We start from the raw sequence: 12,993 nt of genomic DNA, 5'->3' as shown, positions 1-12,993 counted from the left end.
GCTTATATGATGGCTCATCTCTAACATGTGGAGGTGGCTATAGGTGTTGGGTTGCCTCTTTTCCGAAAACTATTATTCGCTATGCGGCTTTTGATTTATTAAAGTAGTTCCTCTTTGGAGTTCCCTTAAAAAAAATATTTAACCAAGAGTGTATGGGAGGTGCAAATGGATATAATTTGGTCGTTTAACTGATATCTTGTGCACTTGAGTAATCGACAACCAAAATGTCTCAATAACAGTATCAAGATTATGTTTGAATCTAATAGAAAAGAATTAAGCTGCTCAATTTCATCAGCTAGACAAACATACATACAAGATATATTGTAAGTCATAGTAATTTACATCTAACAAACAATATCTTTTCATCGAGGGATGATAGTTTAAATAAAGCCAAAGGCAATAATCAGCCAATAAAAAGCAAAAGACAAAAAAGCAAGCCGAAATCTTTTGGTTATACACATGAGATATTCTACAAAGACTCAAAGAGAGGAAAGAAAATGAGAGAAAAATACAAAAAAAAATGATGTTACAGGCTATTCAGTCTTCAGGCTCTGAGTTGAAGGGAGCACGTCAACGCTATTTCCATGATCAAATTCATTGGTATCCATCATCATGTTATTAGGCTTTACACAATGTTCGTAAGGAGGAGACGCTGTATTGTGATTAAGGTTATCTGATGTGAGATACATGATGGCTGTGACCACATCGCTCATCATGGGTCGTGCTGTTTGTTCTTTCTGGAGACACATTGCTGCCACGGCGAGTGCTTCGTTTAATCCTTTAGCTGGGAAATTCCCCTCAAGAAGTGGGTCAGCTAACTCTTGAAACTTCTTTGGTTCCTTTAATATCCGATGGGCCTGATTAATTCAAAAAGAAACATTATTAAATTAAACAAAAGTTTCAATTTCTAAAGTTTAATTCAAAGTTAAATGAGCTGAATGAATCACAATGTTATGAATAAACTAGGGTAGAGTTTTTCATGCTAATTGCTAAACAGGAAGAACTAGAAGAAAAGTATTTAGTAGCATGCAGTGATGCAAGCTAGAGTGAAATGATGTAAGATGCCAAAATGGCATGATTTATCATTTATCAACTTGATAACTAAGTTCTATGAAAAGAAAATGGAATTCTGTATTACCTTCTTTAATTTACAGATTTTTATGGAAAATTGTGGAAATAATTTAGTTTTGGTTGATAAAAACCAGCTTCCTAAGAAGTAATTGAAATTTGACAAAATCAAATCTATACTAGTACAAACAATGTTAACTTTCCATGAGAAAACCTACATTGCATAGCCATATCCTTCTCATCCAATCATTTTTTTTTGAACATATTCTTATTATTTCACAGGACAACAAAATTAATTCGATTTTCGTTATGAAGCAAACAACTTGAATCAAACAAAAGAAAAATGGAAGAAGCAGAACAACTCCCACTCTCACAAATACTCCCCAGCGACGGCGAAGCCCGGCGGAGAATATGCACAGCAGGCTGCGATCGTCCTGTGAAAGTATGCTTGTGCGATAAACTCCCTCACCAACCACTTTCAACCGCCACACAAATAGTAATCTTGCAACATCCTCATGAACAACGCCAAAAACTGGCAACAGTTCCAGTTCTTAGAAAATGCCTCAAAAATTGCCAAATCATTATTGGTAGAAAACTTCGCAAAGGTTCATTATCCAGGGTCGTGAGAAAGTTGCATTGCCATATGGCGCAACAGTTGTATGGGATATCTTATGCCATCCACCCCTCAAGCAACTTTCTATGACTCATGGAATATAAGTTAGATAGGGAACTTCCACATTTATGGAACTGGAAGTCAATGACAGATGAAGTTCCTGTGCTAAGTTTTATCCAACCAAACAATAAAAAACCCAACAGTTGCAGGCTTGCATCTGTTGAAGACCTTCAGATTGATGCTTAAGGTAAGATATATAGGCGAGATTGAAATCCTTTACAGCTCCAATTTTTAATGCGAACAGACAAACATTACTTTTGGATTTGTGATGCAATTTGAAACATTACAAATTCATCTTTATTTGAATTTACATCATGTCTCTTATACAGGATATGACAACAACTGAAACTTATCACACATCATTTTTGGAATTCATGAAAATGAAAACTTACCCAAGAGACCAGATGCTGCTCATTAGCTTGCCTTGTGATGTCAACAGCTCTTCGCCCTGTGATCAACTCTAATAAAACAACTCCAAAGCTATATACATCTGCCTTCACAGTCAACAGACCATTTTTCTCGTACTCAGGTGCAATGTAGCCAAAGGTTCCCATTACCTTTGCGGAGACATGTGTTTTGTCATCGGAAGGTCCAAGCTTAGATAGCCCGAAGTCAGAGAGCTTAGCATTGAATTCATTGTCTAGTAAGATGTTGGAGGGTTTCAGGTTGCGGTAAATTACAGAGGGGACAGCTGTATGGTGTATGTATTCTAGACCTCTAGCAGTCCCCAGTGCTATTTTCATTCTTGTATAAATCATCTAAGGGTTTGTGCTTGGATGATCTGTCTGTAAATTCAAGATTTATGCAACAGAAGTCAGTCTGAAGATAAAAATTGTTGGTGATGCAAAATGCTAACTATTAGTCATGTGTGCTACTTTTTATTTTTGTTTACATTTTTTTTATTTTGTGGGGGAGGAAGGGGGGGGGGGGTATGGTGGAGAGGTTTCAATTTTCAAAGATACAACAATAGCATCTGCTTGTTGGGTTTTGCATTATATAACACTAAAAGAAGTTAACAGAAGATTACCATGAAGATGCTGGTCCAGGGATCCCAAAGGTAGATATTCACGTACTAGAAGTCTCTCATCCCCTTCAGCACAGTATCCTATAAGTTTTATCAGATTTGGATGATTAAGGAGGCTCAGCATCAACACCTGTGAAAGAAATTCTCTGTGTCCTCGTGATCCATTACTGTCCAATTTCTCGACAGCTACTATCTAGGATTACACGATCCAATTTCAGTCTTTCCAACAACAAGAAGATAAAAGCAAGCATAGCATGAAGACACAGGAAATAAGTGCATAATAAGGTCCATGTTAATACCTCTTCAGTTTCTCCGAGTTTCCCTGTATAAACATTCCCAAAGCTGCCTACATCTATCAAACATTCTTGACTGAAATTCTCGGTTGCATCAGTTAGTGCTTGGAAAGTAAAAATTTCTTGCTTGATGGTTGGACCACTATCTTTATTAGCCCTTTCAGCTGTATTTAATTCTTTGTCGTCTGCAGAATAAACAGTGGTTACCTTTACAATGTGTCTGGATAGGACTTGAAGAGGAAGGGAAGGAAGGGAAAGAGAAGGATTCATTTTCCCTTGTTTGAATATAACGTGTGAGAAGGGAAGGGGATTGGACAGATACATTTTCCTCTTAGTAAACCAAATCCTTCTATTGGCAAATTTTGGAAGGGAGATGCAAACCGTTCTCTCCCCTACCTTTACCTTCATGATTGGTACTCAAGCAAAGTGAGATAAAGTCGTGAACTCGCCCTTTTCATAATCAAAATTATAAAGAAAGAGACCAATTAATGGCTGAATCACAATGCTGCCTACATAAAATTGGCAAATTAATCTGATATCATTGGATAATTGCATTTCACAAATCACAATGTTAGAAAGTTTTGATGCAATACATTCATTCCAGCTTATTTTTTTTGGGTGCAAATTCATTCTTGCTTATAGCTATATGAGTTTAGTCAATTTTTCCAAAAATAAAAATTCAATCATACACATTGCAGTGAATACTTACTATGTGAATATTATTAAAAAAAAACCCTACAAATCATGGTCAGATAGCTTAAGGAGCGGATTGACCCATGAGTATGAAGAAATTGCAATGTTAGACAGCAAAAATTCTAAGCAAAAACATGACTAGCAAAATATTTACCCGTGAAAGTTACATGATTAATTCTTCCAATAACTGTAAAACAAACTCATTAATATGGATAATGAAAGACTAAGATATCACCACTCATACTCACCAAGCTGTGATTGTCTTCTGGGCAACAGAGTCGAAACAGAGGGCGGCCGCCTCGCTTTGCTGTTAATCCTTTTCAATGCTTTGCTGATTTGGGATGATGAACCACAAAAAAAGCAACTCATGATCTTACCTGAAAACAGACAACAAACCCAGCTCCCCAAATTTTCTTACCTGAAAAATTTTCTGTGACTCCAAATATCAAACAGTTTATGTGCATAAAAAACAACTTATGCAAAAACAACCCCAGAAAACCTCAATCACTAACAAGACTACTAAAATGAAGCTTAATAGTATGAACTTTTTACAAAGCTGAGAAATTTATAGTAATTTTTGCAGAGTCAATTCAAACTCCAAAAACACGATCAATCATGAATTTATTAAGTCAATGAAGTAGTACTTGGGTTTAGTCTAAGACTTAATGGGTTTGTTCAAAATGAAGAATGTTGAATTATCGGCGTGTCGTATGGGTTTGATCGGAGGAGAGAGAAAGAAAAAAAAAATGGTGAAGTTTTGTTTGGAGAAGACACCATGAATTCTGAATTATGAATTATGATAATTGATAATTGATCGTAGCACAAAAAAGTCTTAGGCAGGGAGGAAATTAAGTTGGGCGCCACTAACCGTTACATTTATTAGCGAACCATCTCTTCAGAAGACTTTTGTCGAAAAATCGACAACTTAAATTTGAATGTTCACCAGAAAAAAAAATTGAAGGTTTAGGTATGGATAATGACAACTTAAATTTGAAGTATATTATTGGTGCTAGTTTAAAGGGAAGTTGCTGCTAAGAAATGAAACCGATTTACTAATGCCATTTTTACTTGCTAAGACTCTAATATCGTTTTATATTTGACGAAAGTGATTAATTCCAATGGTTTAGATTAGAGTGTAACAACCACTGAAAGAAGGATATTAATTGGGGCTGATACAAGCTTGATGCTCAAGTTGCTGTGATTTGAACCCGTAACCTCTTGCTATTATATATGACACAGTTACCATCTCAACCAACTTTTAATCATGATTCCAATGCCCACATTATTATATCTGTACCTTTTAAATGTTGAGTTTTCCTTAATATATATTATAATGGGAATGGAAAAAAAAAATCATACCAAGTTCGGAAAACAGTAGTAATCCGGAGCAACTCCCGGGCCCAAATACTAGTTAGATATAATACATATGTGATACTAAATATAGTATATAAAAAAATCTTATGAAGTATGGGTTAACAACTTAATGTTGATTTTAATGTTTAGGCTTAAAATTTGGTATAATATTTACTACACATCCGGGTGTACCATGAGCATGATACACTAGTGGAAAAAACCTTATATGTCACTTAGTAACAGATGCGGTTTTTGTAAAACCGCATCCAAAAATCAACTAAAAAATGTGAGGGAAAATTGGCAAACAAAATCTGATACGGTCCTTAAAAAATCGCATCAGATTTTAAATCTGATGCGGTTTTTCATGAGCCTGATGCGGTTCATTGGACCGCATCAGAAAATCGTTCCTTTAATGCGGAGCCCAAAATAAAGGCCCAAAACCTCCTTTTAATGACCTAAACCTAATTTCAGCACCCGCCCAAAATTTCGCACGCCTCTCTCCTCTCTCCTCTCTCTTCCTGTTAAACCCTTCATTCGTCAGCCCCACTCTTCCTCTTCACTAGAACGACCACGCAACCAACTCAACCCCTCTCTTCACCCTCCACTCAACCCCTTCACCACCAGATCCGTGAAAGACTGCGAAGAAAGAAGACGAAAAGGCGATGAGACGAAGAAAGAAGACGAAAATGCGAAGACGAAGAAGGGATTAAGAAGACGAAAAATTGAAGAGACTAAGAAAAAGGACAAAGACGAAGAAGGAAAAGACCAATGATTAATTTAGGGTTTGTACATTTAGTTTAGTTTTTTGTCAATTTTTCGTTTTTTATTTCTTTCATAATTTATTGTTTTTGGATGTAATTTTTTGTCCTTTTTATTTCGGATTTTGCAGTTTATAAGTTTTGATTTAGTCTGTTGTAATTTTGGATTTGCTTGCATTGGTTTCGTTTTTTAAGTTATGAATTTTGTTTTTTCGTTCGTTACTACTTTGAATTTCGTTAGTTGATTTCGTTTAGGTTTGATTTTGCTAGTTTCGCTGGTTTCGGTAAATTTGGTTTCTTTTGTTTTGAATTTCGTTTAGGTAATTTTGTTCTTCGGTTTGGGTTATTCTGATGCATAACCTTTTTTTTCTATTTTTCAAAACACAAAAAATCTGATGCGGTTATTTTGGAAAACCGCATCAGATTCTTATTATACTGATGCGGTTTTCAACCGCATCAGATTTTTTTGGTAGCTGATGCGGGCCAATCTGATGCGGACCAAAACCGCATCTGTGATCCCGGTTTTGACCGCATCAGATGGGCTTTTTTTCACTAGTGATACACCTAAGACCATTGTGTGCTCATTTATTCATTTGGAGCTCTTACTACACTCATTTGGAGGTTCCAAATGAGCAAACGAGCAAATGAGCAAAAATAACCTTGGGTGTATTATGTACATGTTACACCCAGGTGTATGTTGAATGCACTCTAAACTTGACCCTCTTATGTTTTTCATCCAAGATCCACCACCCTTATTGTTTACTAATTCGGTATAGATAACCTCATCACAGCTGCATGGGTTTTTGCCCTTTTAGGGTCTAGTTGGATGGGCGTTGTACCAAGTCCTATGACAGTTCGACAATGATCACACTGTTAGCTTAATTATTAAGTCGGTACCAAGATCGTAGACCAATACTCAGGGAGAGAAAGTGTACCATCTTTGTCATACGTGTAATGTATACGTTATCGACAATGAATAAGATCCTCATCAAGCCAGACAAAAAGCTCGTCTTTGTCTAAGCTTCTTCTAGCTAGAAGATGGGCCACCTGATTACCAGTTCTTCTAATAAATCTAAAAGAAACATTCACAAATTGAGCTATTAACATATAAATATCACTCAAAATCAGCCCAAAACTCGAGCATAGCTTCTTCTTTCTCCTTAGAGCTTCAAACAATAACATACTATATGTCTCGAGCACAAAATTATAGAATTCGACTTCCCTGACCACTTTCATTCCTTGCCTTGCAGCCATAGCCTCACCCACTTCCACATCACAACTACCATATCATAAATCGTACATTGACATCATCACATCTCCAATATTATCTTAAAGCACCGCCCATTCCAACCTTCTCTTCTTCCTCAAAAGCAGCATCGACATTTAGTTTCAAAAACTCCCCCTTGATGGCTCCTATTTTGCACTTAGCATGCTTGTCGTGGTTCGAGCTACTGCATTCAAATCCTCATATTTTTTATACTCCTCAATCACCCTATTTAAACCTATTCCCGCCCCACCACCTGCATGGATACCCGCGCTCACTTAATACCCGCGTCGTACGTTTCCTTTTCATACTCGCAACTATGCTCCCATTAATCTAAATAATCTGCCAGTACCACAATTTGCAAAATAACCATTAATTATATAAGTATATAAATTGAATTTTTATAATACATATTCTAATATATAGATTGGTATAAGTCCTACTGCTACTTGTCTCATATGTGGCTACTCTGATGAAACCCATGCTCACTTATTCTTTGATTACCATTTTGGGAAAAGTTGCTTGATAGCAATTAAGAGATGGCTATAGATTGGTGCTATCACATCCGACATGACTCAGTTGTATAGATGGATTATTAGAAGTAAATGCTCAAAATTCAAGAGAGCGGTACGGGCTGCTGCTATATCTGCTATTGTGTACATGATTTGGAGAAGTCGTAATGATGTCTATTGGAAGCAACAAGTTCCTTCAATACACAAGACTGTAGAGGAGATTAAGCATTTTGTTCAGACTAGAATACAGGCTGTAATGCCTTTGAAGATTATTAGAAGTGACTATAGTTGGTTTGTTGCTTTATAATTGATTGATGTATAACTGGTCTTCCTGGTTGCTTAACCAGTTGTTTTGGTTGTAAAGTTTGGTTTTTATCCAAGTATATATACAAAAAAAAACATGTTTAATAATAGTGAGTAAGGTATGAGATGAAGGAGAAGTGGGGCGGGGAGGGTAGGAATGAGGAAGGTATAACATAAAATCCACACCAGCTCCACCTCCCATTGCGGGTATAATTTTCATCCCCAGTTGGGTGGGGATGGGACCAATCTCCTACTTGACCCGCCACACTAGTATCCCTACATATGACGTTTTTTCAAGTTTGAACCCATAGGGAGTGCGTTATTCAATTCCCGCCAAGCAAAGGTTCTTTGTTGTACTGCACTATACTACACATAATACCCAAATATAAGGGGGTTCATTTCGGATATTTGGTCTGATTCGAAATTTCAGATCGGGAATGCGATCCGAAAAAAATTCTTATCGGCTCGGTCAGATTTCTAAAAACTAAAAAAATTAAAATTTTCAGAGGGTAAGTTCATAAAATAAGTTTCGGATCGCATTATCGGATATTTCGAATATCCGACCTTAAAAACGGATATTTCGTATCGCATATTCGGAATATCCGCATCCGTAAATTTTCAAATATTCGATCCGAAAAACTAAAGAACTGGACCGAATATCCAAAAAAACGGATCCGATCGGATATTTATGAACCCCACTACCCAAATGGGACTACTAATATTTTAGCTAGATGTCTTGCAACGTGGAGTAACCAAGAAGTTTTTGCTCTTCAAAGTTGAATAAAAGTCACTATAAATATTCATCCTACTTGAAGTATTTTTGAAGAATTGATAGTATATATCTCATTTAATGTCTAACTTTATCTCTAATTCCCTTTTAATTTTGATACCTTATCAATTTAAAATTAACTAACTTTATCTCTAATTCCCTTCTAATTTTGATACCTTATCATTGTAAAATTAACTAACTTTTATAATTAATAAAAGTCGGTGAAGTAATAAGATGAGAACTACTTGGGATAAATGATCCAAACTGCTTTTATGAATTCTAATTTTACTCCCTCCGTTTCTTTTTAATTTAAATATTTTTTTTAGTTTATTTTTTTTAATCAATATACTATTGCTTATTTATTATTGTTAGTATATCCTATCTACTTTCTCCTCTTTTTCCACCCATGTCATCCACTTTTTAAATATTTTAGCCCACTTTTAATTTTTTATCTCACTTTTAATTTTCTCACTTCACCTTTTTAGCTTATCTTTCATACTTTTTTAATTCTTACTTGGTTATCCCGAAACTAAAGTGAGTAAATTAGAAAGAATCAGATAGAGTAGTGTACTTAGCTGTTGGATTATCTTACCAACTTGCAATGGAAGAGGTGTCCTTGAGTAACTACGCAAGTGACTAACATTGTTATTTTTTCACTGCCTTATAAACGAATATTATTAAGAGTCTTATCGGTTCCTTACTTCCTTTTCCTAATATTCCATAATGTTACAATATAATAATGTTTTTAAATAATAGGGCATCTAATTTATATAATACTACAAAGCAATAAGGTATTGCTTAGGTGTCACCAGCAAGTTGATTAGCTGATGTGGCATGCATTTGTTAAACTATCTATAAGCTTCTATCTACGTGTATAGCATGTTAACTTGCCATAGATAAAAATATGAAATCTTGCTGATTTGGTAAGAATATTAATGGAAAAATTGTAGTTCCTTATTTCAAGCAACTGATTCAAATAAAATCAATGGCCTAGAAAAAATATGCATTTTATGATTCATCATCAATGGTTAAAATTTGAAAGTATGTGCTGTTAATTGAATCAATCATAGGATGGTAATGTTAATTAGCACTTCGAATTCGGAAATTTAAAATGGGTAGCATAGTTTTTAGGAAAATCATGTCATCTATAATATTATTGTATACATCCATATGAACCAAATCCAACACTATAAATATCTTTCTCATATAGTTTGATTTCTCCGTCCTCTACTGCACATACAAAAACACAAGATAGAATACACCCATTTCGATATTCCATCTTTTCTTCAAAAATTATGTTTCAAAAATGAAAAAAAATTTATTAAGCCAATAAATAAAAAAATTAAATAACACTCATCGTATGATGAAACCTCAAAAGCTTTCCATAAGATTCACAGTGGGAAGCTTAATTCTAACCTCATTAAAACTTACTCCAATTTTTTCTCATCTTCATCAGCTATAAGATGCATAGGAAACAACAATTGAAGTGCATAAATCATTATTAGGCCTACTTTGTAAAGAAGCCATTTTTGAGAGAAGCCATTTTTAGTGGAAATTGAGAAGCCATTTTTGAGAGAAGAAGATGCATGGAGAAGAGGTAGATCGAGAGCTTAGTTAGGAGGCGAAGAAAGTTGGAGATCAAGATAGAGAAAGTTATGGGTGCCGTGTAGTAATTTTTTACAAGAAAAATTGAAAAAATTGTGGCTTTGAGATTCTACAAAAATGTTTACAAGAAAAATTGTAATATTATATTTGATATCACAGTTTTAATAATCAGTTTTGTGAAAAAGAAAATTTGAATGGATGGGGTTTAACTTATTGTGTACCAAAAACCATATAATATAGCCATTTTGCATTTGATATAGTCAGTTTTCGTTTAATATAATTACCTTTTAGATAGTAATTTTATGTATAATATAATCAATTTCTGATATAGTCAGTTTTCGAATGATATAGTAGGTTTTTTTTTTCTTCAAATATTAGTCAGTTTTTGAGTGATAAAGTCAATTTGGGTACATACTATATCATTCGAAAACTGAGTATATCTATATCTATCTATATAAGTATATAAGAAGAAAAATGCAAACTATGAAACAATTTCTAATATTTAACTTGGTAAACTTTCAAAAGGTATATGCTGCAATGCGTAACGTCATATTTTTCTCTACCTCAACAGTTTTGGAGACATATATATATATATATATATATATATATATATATATATATATAATATATATATTATATATATATATATATATATATATATATATATATATAATTTATATGGATAATATCAAACATAAACTGACCTAAATATGTAGAAGTAGACGAAGTATTGTAGTTTCGTACTTACAAGTTATAAGGACAATCAAACTAGAATTCCACTTTTATATTTATATTCATATAAGGGTGAAAGTTGTGTGAGCATACTATAAAATAATGTAAGCAGAGCATACAATATTATAGCCACAAGCACGATTTCACAAATTAATTAAAGCAAACAGAAAACAATACCACAAAGAGAACGCCACTAACTCAACTTATAGCCTATTACAATTATTATCACCCTCATCCTAGGTATTTTGATAAAGTTCTAGATCATCTATACAATGTACCAAATTGATAAATTAACTGGTAATATTGTAAGAAAATTGTCAGTAATATATAGTTGTAGAAGTGGTTTATTTGTAATGAAAATAATGGGTAGTGCAAATAAATTAAAGTGATTCTAATCATGAAATATATCATACACACTTATAAAGAAAGACACAAATTGACTGTGCTACATGAAAAAAAGTTTGGAAATTTTATCTATTCCACCCTTTTTGACGGATCTATTTTATTAATATTGTCAATGTTAGAGTTTATAAATTAGTGCTTATAGTAGCATAAATATATTATATGGAAACATTTCATTACAATGAGTTGTCAAGATATATATATTTTTTGAAAAATACAACAATAACATTAGACTTCCCTAAAAAAAAACTTGACAATATTAGGCTAAATGATTTAAATTTAGTCAATTAGTGAATGGAAAGGGTACCGGTCCATAATTTGGCAATTTGTTATTGCACGGCAAATTTTTTACTTTGAAAATAATTAACAATAACAATATTTGGCTTTCCTAAAGATATACTTGATAATATTAGGCGAAAGGGTCTAAATTATACAATTAGTAAAACAAAGAAGGCTAGGTTTTGGACTCGTGCAAATTGCACGGGATGTTTTTTGTTATAAATTTAAGATTGTATGATTGACATTTTCCCAAAATCATTGTGTTAATATTCATAAGTTATTAATGAAATATTATGGACATCAAAGTAATCACATAATAACAATCTAGCCTATGTACTAAATGTATATTAAAGAAAATTAAAGAGGAAACGCATATAAATTTTAGAATGGAAACATTAGACTACTATTTATTTATAAAGAACACACATGCATGTACAACTTTCTAAAAGCACTATATTGGAATACTTAGTTGTGTCATATTTGTTTTCTGGACTGAAGTGGATAAAGTATTTCCTATTTGAATTTATTAACTTATATTTAGTACATAATCGTAATTATTAGATATGTCATTACTTTATGTTTATATATATATTCCCTCCGTTTCATTTTAACTGTTACACTTTGATATTTTACACTATTCACAAATTTCACTTTGACCATCATTTGTGATTTATACGCGGATGAAAATATAGTCATGTGGTATCTTGTTAGATTCATCATAACAAGTATTTTATTAATATGTATTCTTTATAATTCTTACAAATACAAAACTAAAGATATATGTCCTCAAGATTTTGCATTGGCATGCGTGAAAACTGAAAGTGTGTAGATTAAAATGAAACGGAGAGAGTAATATTTTATTAATTTTTATAATATTTGATACCATGGTTTTAGGCCAGTTAGCCATATTAAGAGTATCAGTAAAAGTGGATTGAATTTTTTGATTTGTGTGATAAAGATAAAGGTATTCTCGAGTGTAAGTATGTAACCTAAAAATGGTAATCAATACTCACGAGTGATGATATTAATCTACTTGAATATTAATTTATTTACTTATTTGTGTTATATTCATTTAATCTGATTGGATCCATTATTATTGTTCGTGAATTGATCTTTGCTTACATAAATTACACCATTTCAAAATCCGTACTATGTGATTGACGTAAAAATGTAAGAAAATATATTTACATAAAACTTTTCATGCATTTTTGCACGGATATAAAACCTAGTATCATTAATAAAGTGTTGTAATCGTGGTATCTAAA

At 33.3% G+C, this 12,993-nt stretch overlaps 1 protein-coding gene and 1 long non-coding RNA gene across 2 annotated transcripts; one reads left to right on the top strand and one right to left on the bottom strand.

Annotated features, from left to right (window-relative positions):
- Positions 1–296: 296 nt before the first annotated feature.
- On the bottom strand, positions 297–4,803 carry LOC104885224 (probable serine/threonine-protein kinase PBL25). Its single transcript, XM_048648331.2, is given in 6 exon segments — positions 297–857; positions 2,134–2,494; positions 2,496–2,526; positions 2,769–2,958; positions 3,065–3,243; positions 4,000–4,803. Coding segments are annotated over 6 exon segments (1,206 nt in total). The 5' UTR covers positions 4,121–4,803; the 3' UTR covers positions 297–533.
- Positions 1,705–2,112, top strand: LOC130592143 (uncharacterized). Its single transcript, XR_008970348.1, has 2 exons — positions 1,705–1,928; positions 2,071–2,112. It is a non-coding gene; the product is annotated as an uncharacterized LOC130592143 (long non-coding RNA).
- Positions 4,804–12,993: the final 8,190 nt, after the last annotated feature.

This window comes from Beta vulgaris, chromosome 7, assembly GCF_026745355.1.
Source record: "Beta vulgaris subsp. vulgaris cultivar EL10 chromosome 7, EL10.2, whole genome shotgun sequence".
Taxonomy (NCBI): Eukaryota; Viridiplantae; Streptophyta; class Magnoliopsida; order Caryophyllales; family Amaranthaceae; genus Beta; species Beta vulgaris.
Note: the sequence above shows the minus strand (reverse complement) of the source record. Positions and strands in the feature narration are given on the sequence as shown.